At 43.2% G+C, this 19086-nt stretch overlaps 1 protein-coding gene across 1 annotated transcript in view; it reads right to left on the bottom strand.

The window, feature by feature from the left end:
• Nucleotides 1-213: 213 nt before the first annotated feature.
• The window catches only part of KCNH5 (potassium voltage-gated channel subfamily H member 5), a 166446-nt gene continuing 147573 nt past the window's right edge, over nt 214-19086 (bottom strand). Inside the window, exon 11 of the mRNA XM_064659421.1 lies at nt 214-13962. Within this exon, the coding sequence (XP_064515491.1) occupies nt 13015-13962 (948 nt within the window). The 3' untranslated portion in view covers nt 214-13014. The remainder of the gene's footprint in view (nt 13963-19086) is intronic.

The following is a 19086-nucleotide window of genomic DNA, read 5'->3' as shown; positions in this document are numbered from 1 at the left end:
CAAAGGCCAAGCATTGTTCCTATTGTCCTGTAGAGAAGCTCTATTCTAACAATAGATTTATGTGTCTCCCCCATCCCCAAGCCACCTAAAAATTACATTATATTTTCCTCATTAATCTCAACAAATTGTGTTTGGCTTTGGCCAGGAAAACAAAAGCTATCACTTTTATGGTGAGCCAGAGCTTAAGAGAAGTAACAACACAAACGCTCAAGGTCAATAAAATGCACTTTTTATTCTGTATCAATGAAAATATAGCCACATGTAAATAAAGACGTGTGGAACAAAAAAATCGACATTGATCCTCCCTGAAGAAGTACAGTTCATTGTGCTAAAACCCATAATCCTTTGGGTTAGAAACAGTTGTCTGCCAATGCTTTAAAGTGACCCACATTTTCCTTGTTGTTGAATTTTAGCAAACAGAAAAAGTGCAACAAGAAGCTTGCTACAGATAAAACCGATTTCAACCGACCACACATGGCAACGTCCAAAAGTGACGGGAGAGTCACGACCAACGAAAGCGTTCCCACACATTCCTCCTGGGCAGTCACGCGAGTGGTCAAGGGAGCATCCCCTCTGTACAAACTGATGTGTGATTTTCAGTAGAAAGATGGTCCTTCCTTGATGTGATCAGATATGGTAGCAGAGGTGCATTCCTTCAACAGCTGTTCAGTTTCAAATGCTTTATTTTTTTTTTTCTCTAGGTTTTTATAAGCTTCCTGCTGTCAAAATACAGTTCTCAATTGCTTTTGTAGAAATAATCCTGAAAGGCAGAGGCATTTAAAATCCCCCCAAATCCTCAGTATATTAACAAGAGCAAAAAAGATAGCTGGGCTGTTCAAAAATATTGTCAGGAACATGAATGTCATTTGCATTGGCTAGTGTACAAAGAGCAGCAAGTCGTAACAAAAGAAACATTATCTGAGCAATAACCCTTTCCCCCAACTTCTTACTTGCAAAAAAAGAGTTTTCTCAAAATATTTTTCCTCCTCACAGTCCAGTGTCTGCGAATCACATACATTCAAAAGCTGCAGTTACTCTGTAGATCAGGTTTTCCGACATGAGCTTTTAAAACCAGTTGTTTTGCCCAACTTCTCCATGAGGGTTGCACAAACACAATTATACCACCTGGTGGTTTTTTAGCTAGTGGGACACCTTGAAATTTGAACTCAAAAGTAAGGACCTCAGGGTAAAAAAGGAGGCTTTAAAGCCCATTATGCTTTGAAAGTGCTGCTAATGTTAGTGGAAAGACTCCCACAAACCAGGGATTCGAGTTGACATGGCCCCTGTTAGGTGCTCAGGGGTGCACAGAGATGCCTCAGCACAAGTGTGGGGCAGGGAGCGCCGGTCTGGAGATACATGGAAAGAAAAAAAAGATGCACATTGGCCATGCAGCTGCATTTCAGCAAAGAAAAAGAAAGAGAAGGCAGGTTATGCCAAGGATGGATGCTCAGCACAGACCTTGTGGGTATCCCACAAGGGCATGCTGGTTTTTTAGGTTCAGCATCTCTGTGCAGGCTTGTGCAGCAGCTCCTGCTCAGTTTAGTTTTCAGTTGTTATTTGCAGTGAGGGGGGAAGCCTAAGAAAAAAAAGCTAGAAAAGTAGTACCATATTTTGACTGTAACAAGGTCCTCTGCGATGACAATTCATTTAGAAAAATCTTCCCCTGACACTAATTGTGAGAATAGTGTGAGCATTCTCTTACAAGGATATTTCGACAGACACCACTACAGAGCTGAGGGTGCACGGACACGGGCAAGATCATGCCCACCCCTCATCACTCCTTTCCTCCCAGTATATATTCCTCATATATTTTTCTTCATTTAGAAGCTTAGAGTGACTAGTTGCTTAAACCTAAGTGGGAACTCATTAGCATATCAGAGGGATGGGGGAGGCAGGGGAGGAATCCTAAAAACCATGCCAAAACTGGCCCTCATAGAGCCAGGACTTCACTCTTCGAAGCCTGGTCTGGGGTGGGGGCTACACTTCATGAAGTCCTATACAAGCTGCCCCTTCCCTCTGTGATGCTCTGCTCTGCTCCAGGTGTGGACAGAGATGAGGAAACACAACCAGGACTCAAAACCTGAGCACATCTGCCCACACCTGAATCAGCAGTGCTCAGATGGGGGGCTGCACGGCAGGATTCAGTCTCACCCCCTGTGGTGCTCAACCCCCTGTCTCTGTCATCGTCTCTCTCTGTGGTAGCAATAATAACTTTATTTTTAACTGTGCTTCTCCCCAGAGAGAGTTTGCACAGCTTATGTACATATCTGACTTGTGCAAGGATATTCTAGACAGTCATGAATTTTGAGAAGTTACTTTGGATGGAAATTACTGGCAGTTCAGACACTGAGAATGTGTCTTTTGGATTCAAATATGTGTTAATTAAAAAGTGCCTTTCCCTGATGGGTTCAGCTGATTTTTATGGCAATTCACCTTGCTGTCCCCATCTTCAAACACATCCTCTACATTTCTGCCTGCAATCAGCATGCAGCATTTAGTAGGGCATGAAATCTTGGACCCATTTGCATTAGGCAAGGGCCTGAAATTAAAATTCTAGTACCCACAGTTCTCAGTTTTAAGAAAGCTCAGCCCACGCTGGAACTCACTGTCCTGGTCCCTCTGCAAGAACTGGGTTAGAGTTAGAGAAATTAATGGAAACATTTCCACTGACAATAAGAATATTTACACAAGATGCTCAAAGCCTGAAAATATTTACCTCCGAAATAGAGAATACAATTTAGAAGATCTGCTGAGACCACTTTACTGAACCACTCAGTCACTGGCTGGTATTTAAGCAGGACATTAAAAAAATCAACTCTAACTACAATTCTTATTAGCATATTATTTCTTCTGAACACAAATAGCAAAACAGATCATTATCTCATTAAATCTGCTGATGCAACATCACTTAATCAATCATTTCTACCAGTTCCTAGCCTAGTTACAAGGCAAGTAAACAAGAAGTCAAGAAAAGAAGGAAGGAAGGAAAAAGAGAAAAGAGATAAACAAACAGACAAAGAAAGGGAAACACTGCCTTTCATTGTGCAAAATATTCTTCTTCATATTACAAGGCTTTCAAAACACATAGAAATTAACCCAAGACATACAGCTACACCTGCATGTAAAAACCCAGCCAAGTGCACTATGCATAACAACAGTCAATAGGTATGTAAGGTTTATGAAGCATATCATGTCCTAATTCATGTGAGAATGGTTTGCAGTACTAATGGGACTTTGTTACATAAACTGTGCTGATAAGGCATTGGAGCTTTAAACAGTTAGCAAGAGTATTTTTATGGCTGGCATGTTTTCCAGACAAAATATGGTGAACCTTTATCTCCACTGCAGCCCCACAAGCTGCAGGCTTATTGGGGTGTCCCACATCCCTTACAGGGCCACAAATCTGTTTAAGGGCAAATAATCGACAATCAGTGACAAGCAAGTAAGAGAACAAACCTGTCCTAGGAGAAATACTGCAGTACCAGCTTTAGGAGCATCTCTGAATCACTGTGAAACCAGCAGCGGGGGGAGGCTGACATTGAGGTTAGTTGTGAAATGTGCCCATGCTAATAAAACAGTGCTAACTATTACATTTGAGGAAACACGTTTTGTGTGCAATTTTCTGGGAAAGCTGATTAGCCAGCTCTACACTCCATAGAAACAAGCCACAGCTCCCCTTGTCTGAGCACAGAGATTTTACCAGGACAGCTGAAAGGTACATTTACAGACCTGCTTTGCACTTTAACGCTAATGAGCTTTTCCTCTGGTATCAATAAATTCTCCTGCTCACATGTTTAGCATTCCTTTGGCATGCATTGTCAGATAAATCCTTTATTGTCTTTCTGGTAGCTTGCCCAATTCCCACCAGGCAGATTTTTAAAACCCAAATCCTGCCTTATTGCTAGCTACTGCCTCTCCCACTCGATAAATTGAATTTACCATTTTATAGAATTAGGCAGTTGGTGGCCCTCAGCCCTTCCTTTAAGTAAAAAGAGATGTGGCTGTGAATCTACAGAGCACCAACAGGCAGTAAGAAGAGTTGGGAGGTGCCACTGCATCCTTCCACCCATGATTCTTTTCTAAAAGCCCCACTAGGGAAGAGCTGCAGAATAAAATCCCTTCTGTGACTGATTTCAGGAGAAGGATGCTCACACTGACCTACCGATGACTCCAAAGTGATGAGCTCTGAACACCTGCCAAGTGCAATGGGGTTGTTGGTATTCAAAAGCCAAGCTTAAACTATCAGTTTAGGTGACATTTCAGCTATGTAATTTTAAAGTACAACCTGATTGAGCTTGTTTGTAGTGCCAGGGATCCTAATTATATTTAAAATCATAAAAAAAAAAGAAGCTGTTGCCAAACAGCATTTGATGATTCGAGTGAAGAAGGCAGTAATTAATCCTGCAGGGACAACAGAGGACTAATTAGAAGCAGAGCAGAAATTTTGTTTTCCTTTAGAAAAAAATGCCCTTTACCATGAGGGCTCAGATAAGACACCCAATTTACAAACTGAACTGTGACCTCCCACTAATGGTCCTGGCAGCAGCCTTGGATGCAAGTGGATTCCCAAGTGATCAGTCAGAAAATGTTGCTTTTTGTGTTTTTTTCCTAGGAAAATGATGTGTTGACAGAGAAAAGAGGTGCAATATCTCAGGAAATTCTTCTGAAACCAAGTCCAGGACAGGAAAGTGCCTGCATGTCCTGGCACAGCACACAAGGAGATGCTGAGGAGAGCCCTAGGGTCTGCCCAAGGAAATGAAGAGAACTTTTACTCTCACTGCATGGCACCAGTTCAAATTGCTGCTGGTGGTGAAGTTCACCAAAGGTGTAACTGGAGGAGGAAATCAGAGGAAATGGTCACACACGTGGCAGACGCTGGACTGCGTGTGAAACTGGTGTCTCACTTGAGTTCTCCTTCTCAAACTGGCTCATTAAAATCCAAAAAACACTCCAATCCCTGCTATCCTATGGAACACTGTGCTGTTCAAGACTGTACAAAAGGGCCAGAAATAAAATAAAATAAAAATGAATGTTTGTTTAATAAAAGAATGCCCTCAGAACGGCAGAAGGCTTGTCCTGTTATTCCTGTTTAATTTGGAGACTTGCTGCTAAGATTGGAAAGGATTTTGTGATTAATCCTGTGAGCCATCATAGATATCAAGGAGGTTGCTGAGTCTGGAAAAATAGCTTGTCATGTAAATCCAATAGTGTCAGGTGTAAACCTTTTAATTTACCTAGACAAGCAGGGAATAAGCCTGGGAATGGGGCTTGGGGCAGACTAGTGATGTGCACAGGCTCCATGGATGTGCCTGGATCCTTTGGAAAAGCCGAGGCCTTTTCAGCAATGGTGTCCACATAGACAGTGAGAGGAGCAGGCTGAATCCAGAGGGATGAGAATCACCCCCAGATCCAGCCACTAATGAGAAACCTACTTGCCACTGCCCTTCATACATTTCCTACAGCCTTGGATGTTTGCCAGGGCAACACCGAAAACCAGCTCAAATGCTATTGATTTTTTTGATGGCATTTTCAGACACGGTAATCAGCTTTCACTGGACTGGGGATGAGGCTGGAAGAGGGTGTGGGTGTTGTTGATGCATCCGTATTAGCCCACTGCTTCCAGAAACTGCATAGTCACCGAGACATTATTCTCAGTGTTTGGCATCAAGCGTGGATTTTAGCTGACGCCCGGTGAAAGGCTTGATTTATTTATATGCCATAGTTTTAGAATATGCCAAATTTCTCTGGTGTCTGCTTGATGACTATTGGCTGTTAGAAACAGTCATTATCTTGAAAATTGGCACCACATTCCTCAGTACGATATTTAAACTAAAAACCAGAAAATAATGGAATGTAACTAAGAAGCTTCCAATTTTACCTCCTGTTTGTGCTATTAAAATCTACAGAATCACTGAATGGTAAAACATCATAGCTTGGAAGGGATCTTTTGTAAATCACTTGGTCTAACCCTCCATGCCTATAGCAGGCTGAGCTTCAAATATAGAATCCATATATTGATGATACATTGAATACTGTGCCCCTTTCCAACAGGTCTTTGGCAAACCGGAAGAGCTTTGGCTCTCCTGAAGTCCACATATCCCTCTAAGGATATATATCTGAGTCTCCTCTAATGGCCCTTCCCTGACCCACAGCTGTCACCCCAGAAAGGTCTGCCAGCCTCATCCTTACACACCACCTGAAGGAAAGAGGAGTCTGCCAAATTCCAAATAAATAAATTTTGGAGACACAAACAGTCATTGTGCAGAGACAATATGGCCTTCAGTGGAATACTGTCACTATTTTTTGACACCATTCTTTACATCCTTCTCCTCCCTCTCCCCACTCTCCTCCCACTGCACAGCACAGAGCCAGGGCTCTGCTGTGACCTGGGCCATCACCACTCTCTGTCTGCCTTGGAAGCTGCTCTTCTTTACAACTCTTCCCTTCACTGGACATTTCCAAGCCTTGTCATCTTTCCACTGCACGACACAGCTCAGCAATAAAACTCCTATTACCCTAAATACCCCAGAGTAGCCAAAGATCCCAAATAGGTGACAGTCTTTCACTGTCCAAAAATTGACTGGTGATGCCCATCTGTGCCTCGGCATCACACATCATGATGAAGAGCACCTCAACTGCTATATACCTGTGACAGTGAGGGTCCCTGGACTATCCTGTCATGGTATTGGGGTAAAAACTTAAAAATCTGATCACTGCAAGCCAAGTATTGAGCATCCTTGGTCTTTACAAATCTCTAATTAACAATTCAGGAGGTGAACACTTTGTCTCTGGCTGCATGCTGAGGCATTTCAGTGTTCCCTGTACTGTCAGTCACATCTATGTGAAAGTGCTTCAGTGCTGGAAAGATGGTAAGCAGACTCTTTTAGAGACACCTTTTTATACAAACAAGATCAGGCTGGGAGATTGAATCATGGGTTGGATTCACTCCATTTACCCTCTAGCAGTCTACAAATCAAGTGTCTAATCTGAAGTCATTACTCTACAGTAAATGATGAGAGACTGGCACCTCCAGAGCAGGATTTATCCCACCTGTCTGAAACACCTGTCTTAAATGAACCAGATCTGATTCCCCATTCCAAATGGGCAGGTATGTATCCATATGGTGTGTCTATACATCCTCTGCAAGCAGGCAGAAATATACTCTGCCATTGCTCAGTCTGAACTGAATCTGCTCTGAAGCAGACAAAATACACTCATGTCACTGGAGGGGGGAGGGCTGAGCTCAACCTAATACAAAATCCTTTTTATAGGGCTTTTAATTAAGGCTAATTGATGTATTCATGGCGGACAGCCAGATACAGAGTTGGTGCACACCCATAGTCTCAGATTGTGGGCCAAGCAAGCTTACAACTCCAAGCAGAAAATAGTGAAGAAATGCATTTATCTATTTTATAGAAAACAGATAAAAAGGTTTGTGAGAATATTGCCCCAGATTCCTGTTTCCACTTGCCATGCACCAGGAAGTTGATTAACATAGCATAATATAATAAATAAATACAATTTATTCATCATGGCCTGGTCAAGCCCTTTTTGAATGCTTCTACCATTGGAGTATTCAAAATCAATATATGCCTTCTTGTCCCACTGTGCACTACAAGGTCAATTTTGTGTCTGACTAAATGCACCCTCAGTAAGGATGATTTTAGTTTGTTTGTCATTTGTTAGATATCACACAGCTGATCTTTGCACAACATTCTTTATGTCAGTAAGAACATTCACCACTTTTCTGCCAGAAATAATGTGGACTTCTTGTCTATTTTAGCTCCATTCAGTACCTTGCTTTAAGAATGTATTTCATTTGGAAATGTACTATAACATATTAAACCAAATAAAACACGCAGATATTGTGTTATCCATTTGTACCAAAAAAATAAAGTTATAAAAAATATTCCCAGATGTGGAAATCTAGATAGATCAAAGTTCTCCTCCCTGTGGGCTCCATGGGAAAGCACCACACAGACATGTGTGAAGGGCTGAGGCCATCCAGGAAAAGTGACCGCGTCGACTTTTCTATTTCCTTCCTTAAATTCCCTGAAGGGTATCAGAGCAGATGAGAAGTGACAAGAAAAATGCAAACTACTGCTGTTCAGTGTTCACAGCTCTCACTGCAGCTCAGGACAGGAGAGCCACACTGCCCTGGCTGCCACGAAGAGATGGATTCCTCCAAAGGAATCCCACTCCTCAAACCCTCTCTAACAAGTTTGTTAGAGCATTATAGGTCCTACAGATATGAAGATATGTGTTAACACAGGAGCTTCTGGTACAAAAGGAAAAGAAAGGAACTGAAGGAGAGCTTTTAGATACAGCCTATTAAAAGCAACATTAACAAAACCCATTCAAAGCCTCTTTTGTAGGAAAATTGTATTTGAACACTTCTTTTAACAAACAGGTATCACTTTGATGCCACCTCACTTTAGAAAAAAATATTTATTTTAAGAAACAATCTGTCCAGTTCCAACATCCAAAAAGATAGGCTTGGGTTTTCTAAATGCTCAAAATCCAAGTAAAAAAGCGCCAATTCCTTATAATGTATCTCTCTATGTCCTCACTCCCAAATTTCACATTAAACATTTGGCTTTTTTGTTTTCCCATCCAGTTAAGGGCATCTTTTCCCCCAAAAGGCCTCCAAGCTATTTCATGAGCACAGCATCTGTTTTCTGACCCATGCAAACGATGACGTCTGTAGAACTGTCTCAGTTACTTCCAGAACGACTGCTCTCAGCTTGCAAATAGGACAATGTTATTTCTGCAGCTTCCAGTTCTCTAAAATTGTCCTGGGATCCAAAATACATATTAAGGTCCAATATGATTATTAGAGTCAACCTTCAGTGCACACCTGTACAACCTTCAGTACAACACCTGTACTTTCCATGTGGTGGTAAATGAAGACTGAACTTGAGTCTAGTAATAAACCCAAACTTTGGTGCCAGCAGCATCAAGTCCCTACAGTTGTTCTACTTCTGCAGAACAGGGAAAAGAAAAATGGGCAAAGCTTAAGTTTGTCACTTCCAGAGTCAGCTCTGCTCTAACCCCTGTCCCCTGGCAAAGACAGAAAAATGGGGAAAAAAGGATTTACAAATACAGATTCAGAAGAACTGAATCTTCACTACAACAATATTTTTTTTTCAGTTACTATCCTGAAGTGCTGTTCTACCTTGTATATGCAACATTACACACAAAAAAATGCTATTAAAAGTACTCTAGTTCATTTGCTTTGAAAAGTGTTTACTTTTCTGTACACATTTTATTTCTATTCCAAAGTCCAGAAAGATAAAATCCACTCGTGTGCAGGTAAAATGCTTTGAACACACAAAGCACAAGGTAAGTGCTAAGGATGCTGTTACCAGCACCTGGCAGGAACATCTGTACAGGAATACAGCTCCTAAAGGAAAGGAGAGCATGCAGCCAAGAGCTCCCCCCGCACAGTGAGTAGCTGCTTGAGCACTGGCTTGGGTGGAAGTGACACCTTGGTGTCCTTATTGCACTTAATGACTACAGGTGGTTGCTTTCAGTCAAGCCTGAGCTACAAGAGTATGACTCGTGCTTCTCTAAGAGCAAAGGAATGTCCCAGTGGGCAGCACACTCATCGCATCATGCACAACCGCGAGGGGCCGGGAAAGGCGAACCGGGAACGACTCCACGAAGCAACACGTAATGCTCCCGTCGTGAATTCAGGAGGCGAAGTCCTTCAGAATTGTACAAGCCAAATTTTCAGAGCAAATCCACAAACTGGGCCCCCGGCTGCCCACCCTTCCATCACACAGAGCCTGGGAGAGCCCACCCACAGGCTGCATTGATTGTGTCTGCAGGACACCCATCATGCTACTGCCTCCTACAAGGTACAAGCTGGTTCCACTGAACTTGCCACGGATAATATTGGAATATCAGAGTCAAAGCAGCATTAGGAATAGACCTGGAAACACCATATTTGTTTCATGAACTTGGTATTTTACACTATTTAGCCACTACACACTTTAACCACTCAAGTTGCACTTGAACTGTAATAGACATTCTGGGCCCGCCCAAATAATTTTCAAGGTCAGATTAATCCTGTTAACACATTCTCTCACTGTAAAGTGGCACAAAATTACACCTGACTTGCAAGATAATCCTAAACAGAGATCCCTGTGCATGCCATGCAGTTCTACCTAGAATTAATATCAGTTACACAGAAAGAAAAGAAGTCTGTCACAAAGGCAGAGGAATGCCATTAAGGCTAAAGCTTTCTAAAAAAGTCACCCCCCATTATCCTGCTGGCTCTTTTGCAGCATCTCTTCATGGCAGATTCATGCATTCAAGGAACTTTACCAAAACCTGGCCCCTAGACAGCCTGTGTGCCTCACCTATTCACTAGGCAGCTCTGGGCAGTCACACTGTGTCTGTCCTGACCAGCAAACCAAGTCAGGCAACAACATTCAACACTTCAAAGCTTGGCACTTAAACTGTACCCACAAGGTCTGTGCAGACTCCAGCAGCCTGCAGCAATCATGTAACTCCCTAAGCCTATAACCCCCCCATTATTTCAGAGTCCCAGGGTGGGATTTATTGTAGGACATGGAAGGTCCTGCTGTTCTGCAGGTGCAGATTGTTCTTGCAGTCCAAAGCACGGCTGCAGAGTTGTGGAATTGCACTTGTGTCAGAACAGCAGTTGCAAAATACCACTGAAAATTTTGACAGCAGCCACCGCAGCTGTGGAGAACTATAATGATCGGGCGGTCTGACCACCGGGCTTTGGGAAGAGCTTTCCCTTTCTGTGGCTTTTTTTATACTTCCCTCTTGTTTTCTTTCTTTTTTTTTTTTTTTAAACTGTTTTTTTTTTTTTTTGAGTGTCTATAATTTCCTAAAGAAAGGGGCAGAAACAGGACAGAAAAGAAAGCAAATATGAAAGACTACCATCACCCCAAAAGCCTCCATAAGTTGACACAATAGAAGCAATGACTTCTTTGGCTTTCTTATGAGCTTTTTGAGGTTTAGAGGTTTCGGTCTCATAGCTGAAAATACGTTCACCCTAAGATGCAGGTTCCTAATTGCCACTACTGCAAATTATTTGTTTGGGTTTTGGGGTTTTTGTTAGTTTTTCAGGAAGCGATTTACTTTAGTTTAGTTCAGTTTTCTAATGTTAAGTAATGGATCTAATATCAGTTTGTGGTAAGGATGCCCACTAATTATAAACATACATTTGATATACCTGATTCATAGTGATGCCTTGTGGTACATATGTGTTTTACTCAAGGCACTTTTGAAAACATGGGATCCTGATGCAAGAGGTCATTTAAATTGGGGGCAGGGGGAATCCTTCTCTGAAGAAGCCATTGTGCTCTGCTGGGCTGACCTCAAGCCATACTAGGCAACAACTCTGAAGCTGCAATGGCAGTTTCTGCTATGCATTGCATATACCTGGATTCAAACCAGTGCAAACGGAGAGGCAAAAAACCCAACCACTCTCAGGCGCAGACACAAGCAGAGTCCAAAATCTCAGCTCAAAACTGGAGATCAAATAGGATCCAGTGCAAAGCCTGCCCTGCTGCAGCCCTGCTAAGCCAGCAACACCGCATGGAGAGTAATGCTCCAGCCTAGGAGATGGAAATGGTATCTGAACGTGATCCAAGACTGGAAGATGGGAGTCAGCTCAGAGGTGGGTCAGAGCCTCTGACACAGACCTAAGGGAATCAGTAACTATGGTGACTGGCTGGGTGGGCACTGCAAGCCTGCTCTTGAAGTGTCCCCTCCTCCTGCACTGAAACCTTCCATGAGTCCAAGGTAAGAGCAGCAGGCAGCACCCTAGGGAGGACTCCATCTCCCCTACACACCCACCACTCTCCAACCCACACATCATCATCCAGGTGCCTTAGACTAAAGGGAATTTCACCCTGAATGGTTGTTTTCTCTCTTTCTAAATGCAGTTGCAGACTGATAAACGACCTCAGGAAAGAGAGTGGAAGGGGATTAACTTCAGCCTTTTAACTTTGGGCTTTCAAACCTGCTCACAAGACGATGAACTACAATTGTTCTCTCCCTTGCTCAGACATCATGCAAAGTCTTTCTGCCAAGGGCAATGGGGGTGACAGTGGGAGAGCAATCTCAACCCTACAAAAATGGGACATGCTAATGAAGATACTGACAGAACCGGACACCATCACTGAGTGCTGCAAAGAGAATTTACATAATGTTACTCTAACAGTTCAGTAAAAATGCCATCAGTAAAAGGAGGCTTTCACGAAAGAAGTTACCCCCAAACACTCAGTGCAACTGAGTTTCTGTTAGTTTCATCTTGTTACATAAATTGCTATTATTATTATTATTATTATTTCTTACTTAGGATGTTAACAGAGCAGGAGGATACTTGAAATAAAAGGCTGTGCATGCACAATACCCACACAAATAAATTCCAGTGATCCACTCCAGCACCAGGCACGGTGCCCTTCCCTGCCCACTGAGCTGAGCCCTCCCCGTAGGAGGAGTAGGGGAATTCATCACCAAATATACAGTATATTGTCATGGAATGATACCAGGAAACAATACTAACAGGAGTCTGAACGTGTCCTTCACGTCATATTAATCTACTGTTTAACTCGGCAGAAAAGACAGTGAGGAAATAAAAGCTCAATTCACCCAGCCTGAGATCAAAACTGTCATGGCAATATTGGCAGGTTAGACCCTGATTCTTTAAATAGTACATTGCCTTTGTTAAACAAAAGTCATTCTTTTATTACATAATAGAGATTATAAATAAAGGTAAAGTGTGCATGCAGTCAACTGCATATTATACAAGCAATATCTATGTTAATAATTGCTTTCTTTGGCAGGCCAGAATCCAGCTGGACATGCAATATTTACATATCAAAATCCTTGGTGTGTTCAAGTCATATTGGATGCAAGTGAAAATATATATGTATATATATTTACCGTATACACACACATATATATATATGTATAAAGGTATATATACAGTTCTGCATATATACTGTATACATATATACACATAGGTATATGCTAAAAGTGGATTTCATCTTTTTCTGATTCAGGTGATGCAGGCCTTGAAACACTAAAAATATCCTGACAGGATATCTGGGGGGGTAGTTGGGGTGATAAATGAGACTTGGGGGAAGAGATCTGGGATACGTTCTTTTCAGACAATAATTTTAAAATTTCTGCCACCTGCTTCTCAAGGGCAGCCATCCTACTGCTTAGCAGCTGGATATCTTCTTTGAGTTCATGCTTGACTTCCTGCAGCGTGGTTTGTAAGGCCTGCTCAGGAATGGGGTAGAAAGGACACCTGGCATCCGCCTGAATGGGGCTGTGCTCCAGGGGGCTGCGAGTCTCACCAGCTTTATCCAAGCGAAGGTCACTTTTTGTTATTCCACTGTCACAAGAGTCTGTTTTCCTCAGTGGGTTTTTATTTACACCGTTCTCCGAGTCATTGGACTTGGGGTCGTCGGACAGCAACCCCATGGACTCGGCCTTTGTGACGTTGTTCCAGTCCTCCTTCTTCTCCTCGTGGGCCCCCATCGTGTTCTTCAGTCGAAGCCACCCTTTCCCGTTCCCGTTTTTCATCCGCATGGGACTGTTCACTTTGAGACATTTTTGGTCCCCGTTTCCATTTGGCTTGAGCTCCATCGCATCCCGGTTGTTCTGCTTCACGGCCTCACTGGTTTTCATGTAGGCCAGGGTGGTCTGGATGGGGGTGATCTGAGACACGGTGACCACGCTGGTGCCCGTGATGGAGGCCCCGTTCTGCACGCTCCGGCTTTCCACCTGAAGCTGGTTCCTTTCCGGGTCGACGTGGGTTGAGCCTTGGTTGCGCATCTCCTTTTGCTGTTTGAATTTCTGGAAGAGTTTCCGCACAGGGTGGTCCACAGGGATGCTCAGTGTCACCTCGTTCTTCTGGCGCAGGCGCTCCTCTTCTTCCTTCTTGACATCGCTGATCTTCCGGAAGATGATCTGTGGAGGATAAATCCACAACAGAGTCAGTATCCAAAGGACATCACATGTGGCAAATATTAATGTGAGATGGGGAAACAGTATTGAGAACAGCCATTTCTATCTTAATTCTTAATTTTGATCTTCCTTTCTATCTTAATTTTTTTGTAGTGAATTCAAATGGAGCTGATGAAGACATTGTAACCTCAGATGTATGCCACAGCACATATAGGTTACATATATACACACACACTTCCTAAAAAGTATAGACCAAAAGTGGATTTAATCTTTTTTCTTGATGTAGAAGACAGAGCCTTGAAGAACTAAAAATACCCTGACACCAACAGAAGGAAAGAAACTGAACAAAGAAAAGAAAGCAAGGAAGCGAGAACCCAAATACTGTGATCCCTACCCACCCATTACTCACACTCTTAGGTGCTCTGTCACTATCATTAGTAAATTGAAAGGAAACAGTAATTCAGTGGAGACTACACAGCTGTAAGATTAATTCAATGTACATACCCTTCCAGAGACTGGAAAATCCAAATGTGCTCAATACTTTTTAGCTTTGCTTATTGTTAGCTTTGCAGGAGTGGCTGGAGGGTGTAATTAGGTTCACCATGGGCTATGTGTGTGGCTCCACACACTACACAAGCATTTCCTAGAGAGTTTGTATGTCTAGTATGTGCAGGTGTACTGGGAGCACCATGGAGAAGCAGCATAAAACCCAGCAATATCCACCATTTCATAATGCCATGCCATCTAATGCTGCAGTTATTTCACCCTGCAGCATGTCTCAGGCTTCTACAGAAAAATGAATTTCAGCCTCAAGCTGGGAAAGGATCAACAGAGTAAAAACCTTTCTGTTGATTTTTCTGTGTGTTACTCGTATGATTTTTTATTTAGGTTCACCCAGTTTTCTTGAATGTGGGACTGAGGCAGGATAGGGAAAATCTGGTTCTCTGGTTCACAATTCTAAAGCGAAAAGCGGCATGTGATTAAATGTAAATATGGACTGCATTCTTACTTCCGTGGTAGGAAAAGGGAAATAAAGTCCCTGTAATACACAAACGAAACCCCGTGACAGTCAGCTGTAGGTTTTGAAAGATCCATTTGAGTATCCATATTTCAGTATCTATTTACTTTCAAGTCTCATATCTTCAGAAGTCAGGAGAGAAGTACCACGATGGCTACAGATCCTTCCCCGCATGAATCTGGGATGAGCTGGACTTCAAAGCTTCATTAGAGAGCTTTCAAATGCAGTGAATATATCCTTGCATGCTGCTGATAGATGCAGCTGCTTATAATAATTTGGTTAACATGTTCATTAGAAGCCTAGTTAAAAAAATATAAACAAAACCGAGGGAGAAACATAGCTACTTTCATCTGACTCCTCTGACCTAGATGCATGGACACCTAACCTCTTCTGGAGGCTCCCCTTCATTAGTGGCTGCCCTCATGGAGCTTCTCTCTCTTTCTCTAAGATAAGCCACTGGGGACAGCAAATAAATGCAAGAGAAGTTGCCCTTGATTCAAAATTGAGTAATTACATTTAATTGAAGCCACGCTCCCTAAATGCAGATTTGGAAGGTGGGTTGTGTGTGATGTTTGTGCTTCTCTTTCCCTGAAGGGCAGCGCAGCACCTCTGGCAGAAGATGCAATAGTGAAAGCAACCAGCTGCAAGGATGTGTCCCCAAGTTGTGTCTCAGGGGAGAAGGCTGGTTCCTCCACTGGTGTCCCTCTTTGCCTGTGCTGCTCTGCCTTGTGCTGTGTCAGGCCAGAGGGGCTGGGTCCCTGAAAAAAACCTGCAATTGGGAAAAATCCTGTACCCAATGTTTTACAAGGGCATGTAGTGCCAGGACAAGGGGGAATGGCTTTAAAATGAAAGAGAGTAGGTTTAGTTTGGATGTTAGGAAGAAATTATTAACTGTGAGGGTGGTGAGGCCCTGGAACAGATTGCCTAGTGAAGTTGTGGATGCCCCATCCCTGGAAGTGTTCAAGGCCACGCTGGATGCAGCTCTGAGCAACCTGTTCTAGTGGAAGATATACCTGCCCACGTTGGGGGGCTGGAACCAAATGGTCTTTAAGGTCCCTCCCAACCCAAACCATTCTATGTTTCTATGATTCCCCTGCTTTCTGGCCACAAGCCTATTTCACAGCTTGAGCACCCTCCTCTCCCGCAGCCAGTCTGTGCCTGGCAGGTGGTGGCTGGAGGCAGCCGGGGATGCTGGAAGGCAGGCAGCTGCCTGCAGCCCGGCAGGGGCTGGCAGTATTCCCCTGTCCAGTGCAGCACTGGATGTGCCACCGGGAAAGGCACGAGGTAACTTTGACAACTTCTGTCCTGCTGAATGTTTATGAAGACCAGAATGACAACAACAAAGACCACAGCACCAGTTTTTGATTCCTCTCCAAAAGCTTGCACTTCACCGTAAACTACCCTCACCTCCCTTTTTTCCCCAGACCAATCTTTCTTTTCTCCCTTTTCTAGTCTCAGTTCAAAACTTCCCCAGGCAGAGGTCATCTCCCTGCACAGAATATAATTACCCATGACTGTTGCTGTGCCTTCTGCAGAAGAAAAACCAAGACTGCATTAATTTCACACCACCTGTACCTCATACTCCTGAAGTGGGTCCTAATGAAAGCCAGGAAATGCCTCCAGGGTTTTTTTGCCCCAGAACAACTTGGCCAGATGACCACTTGGAGAAGTTGAGCCCAGTGCCACGGGGGTCTGAGCCTGAGTGCTGCCATGACTCAGCACAGAGCTAATGCTTTGGAGAAAACTAAACATGTTCCTGCTGCAGGGATGGGCAGCCAAGGTGATGAACACCATCACTGCTAAGCGAGCGAGACCAAGGGCCCACTAAACACTCACAGTTGGGGGCTTTATGCCCCCTTTATGAGCATGCAGTAGAGTAGACACACACTCAAAGTCCTGCTGTCACCTCCCCAGGAGATGTTCCTTCAGCTTCTTGCAGGACACAGGCTGGAGCCTGGCAGAGCTCTTTAATAAATTATTTCCTCTTTCTCCTCTTGGGACAGGAAGTGCTACACCTTGGAATGACTATGGGCAGCTCCTTTGAAGGAACAAGCCTGCTGCACTCTGAATTACCTCAGAAAATACCCAGGGACTCAGAAATTTGTGAGTTAGCTGAAAGTCAAGGATTCAGGACTGATCTACCTTGGTGGAGCCCTATTTCCAATGGAGCAAATACCGATGCACAGCCCTGGGCCTACTCTCCCCTTGGCCTTCTCATGTAGGCTGTATGTATTTATGGCTGTTTGCTGTTTTCTTTTTCTAACCAGGCAGGCCCTCATATCCCAGCTGACACTGTGAGATGATGGCCCTTTGGATGGAGACTGGGGTCTTGGTCCTCATTCACCCACTGAACTGCTCTGCCATCATGAGGAAATCATTTCATCCCATGGAGACTTTCCCCTCTTCAGGACATCCATCCACAACCAAGGAAGATGTACACCTAGCACAGCAAGGATCTAGTTTTGGTCAGGAGTACTTGATATCAGTATAATATGTACAAATAAAATAAAAGAAAGATTTTCTTATACAGACAAAGAACTGAGGAAAGAAAAAAAAAAGAGATGTGAATTCTAGCACTAAAAGAGCAATAGTTATTTTTCATTACCAATTTCTTCCATATTAGGAGTTTTTTCATGTAGTTGGATTTTATCCACTTCCACAAATGTTTAAACTAAGCCAGAATAGTTAAAATGTGTTTACATTTACAAATGTTTACATGGAGACAATTCTATTAATGTCCAATAACTATTACCAGATATTTTTCTTCATAAATTAGAACAGAAAAACACCTCATACAATCTGACATTCCTCAGCAAATTGGGAGAGGCTTATTTTGAAACCTTAAATTTGTCTCTGACCCTTTTCAGAGAGGTTACACATAGGCCTGTCCAAATGTATGTCCCAGGAATAGACACAAACTTCAAACAAGTTAATCAGAAGAAACAGAATTAACTGTGTGTATAGCACACCTCAGGGAGTAAAGAGTCGTACTCCTGTCTCACACCAAGTTCTAAATCCATTAATGTGACAGAGATTAAGAGTAGGACTTCATTCTTTATGGATGGGATTGTGAAAGACTGTTCCATGTAACACAAATCCTGTCCCATGGGATGTTTTTCCCGCCTTTAATGTATTTATTTTGGGAAGGAGGAGCAACAGAGGTGACATTAATTATTGACCTTGCAAAGAGAAAGCAGCAGTTAACTGATAGCCAGCCATGGGGACTGAAATATTTGGGTTATCTATGAGTCAGGCACAGAGGAGACAACAGCAACTTGAGATTCTCTATTTGATTTGAACTTCAACCTCCTTTCCCTCCCCTCCACACCAAGAGGCAACTCGTTGTTACTGTGAACTCAATCCTTTGCAAAGTCAGACCTTACCACAGGTTCTGGCAATGGATATGTTACTGCTGGCTCCTGTGAGGTGCCAACTTGTAGAACTGGACCCAAAACCAAGTGCAGATGAGGACAGCAGCAATGAGAAGTCAGGGAGTCAGCTCAAGGCTGAGACACCCACAGGTTCCCCCATCTACCGCTGAATTAATCAGTAAAGCTGTGGCCTTTCCAGATACTTTGAAATTTATCCCTTGTCTGCTGTCTTTTTTTTGTACCAGCACGGCTAAAAACTTTCCTCTTTGACCTTGCTCCATACACAAAGATCCCTTAATAAGTGACTCCAATGAAGGTACGTGAATGGATTAAAGAACTGGTAAAAGTCTTGAAGAACTACAGTAAGTTTCCAAAAAGTAGGAAATATTTGACCAGAGATCATCCGTTCCTGTCCCTGAACATCCCATGCTGTTGTTAGTGGCATTCAATATGTGCCTGCTCCTCAACACAGAAATCCAGATAAATGGAGAGTGATGTAGCAAAAGGGCACACAGTTGTCATGGTGATGGAGGCAGCGGGTGTGCATGGACTGAGAGAGAGGGAAAGCCACACAAACCCATCAATGCAAAGATTTCCACAGCGACTAATATACTCTGAGTGCTCAAGCTGTGGCATCCTACAAATCTGGCTGATGGGCAAGGGATGCTGGAGTCCCACAGCAAGGGGAGACCCTGTCCTGGAAGAAGGGGTTTGACTCAGATCATTTCTGCAGTACCA

Source organism: Pseudopipra pipra, chromosome 6, assembly GCF_036250125.1.
Source record: "Pseudopipra pipra isolate bDixPip1 chromosome 6, bDixPip1.hap1, whole genome shotgun sequence".
Lineage (NCBI taxonomy): Eukaryota > Metazoa > Chordata > Aves > Passeriformes > Pipridae > Pseudopipra > Pseudopipra pipra.
Note: the sequence above shows the minus strand (reverse complement) of the source record. Positions and strands in the feature narration are given on the sequence as shown.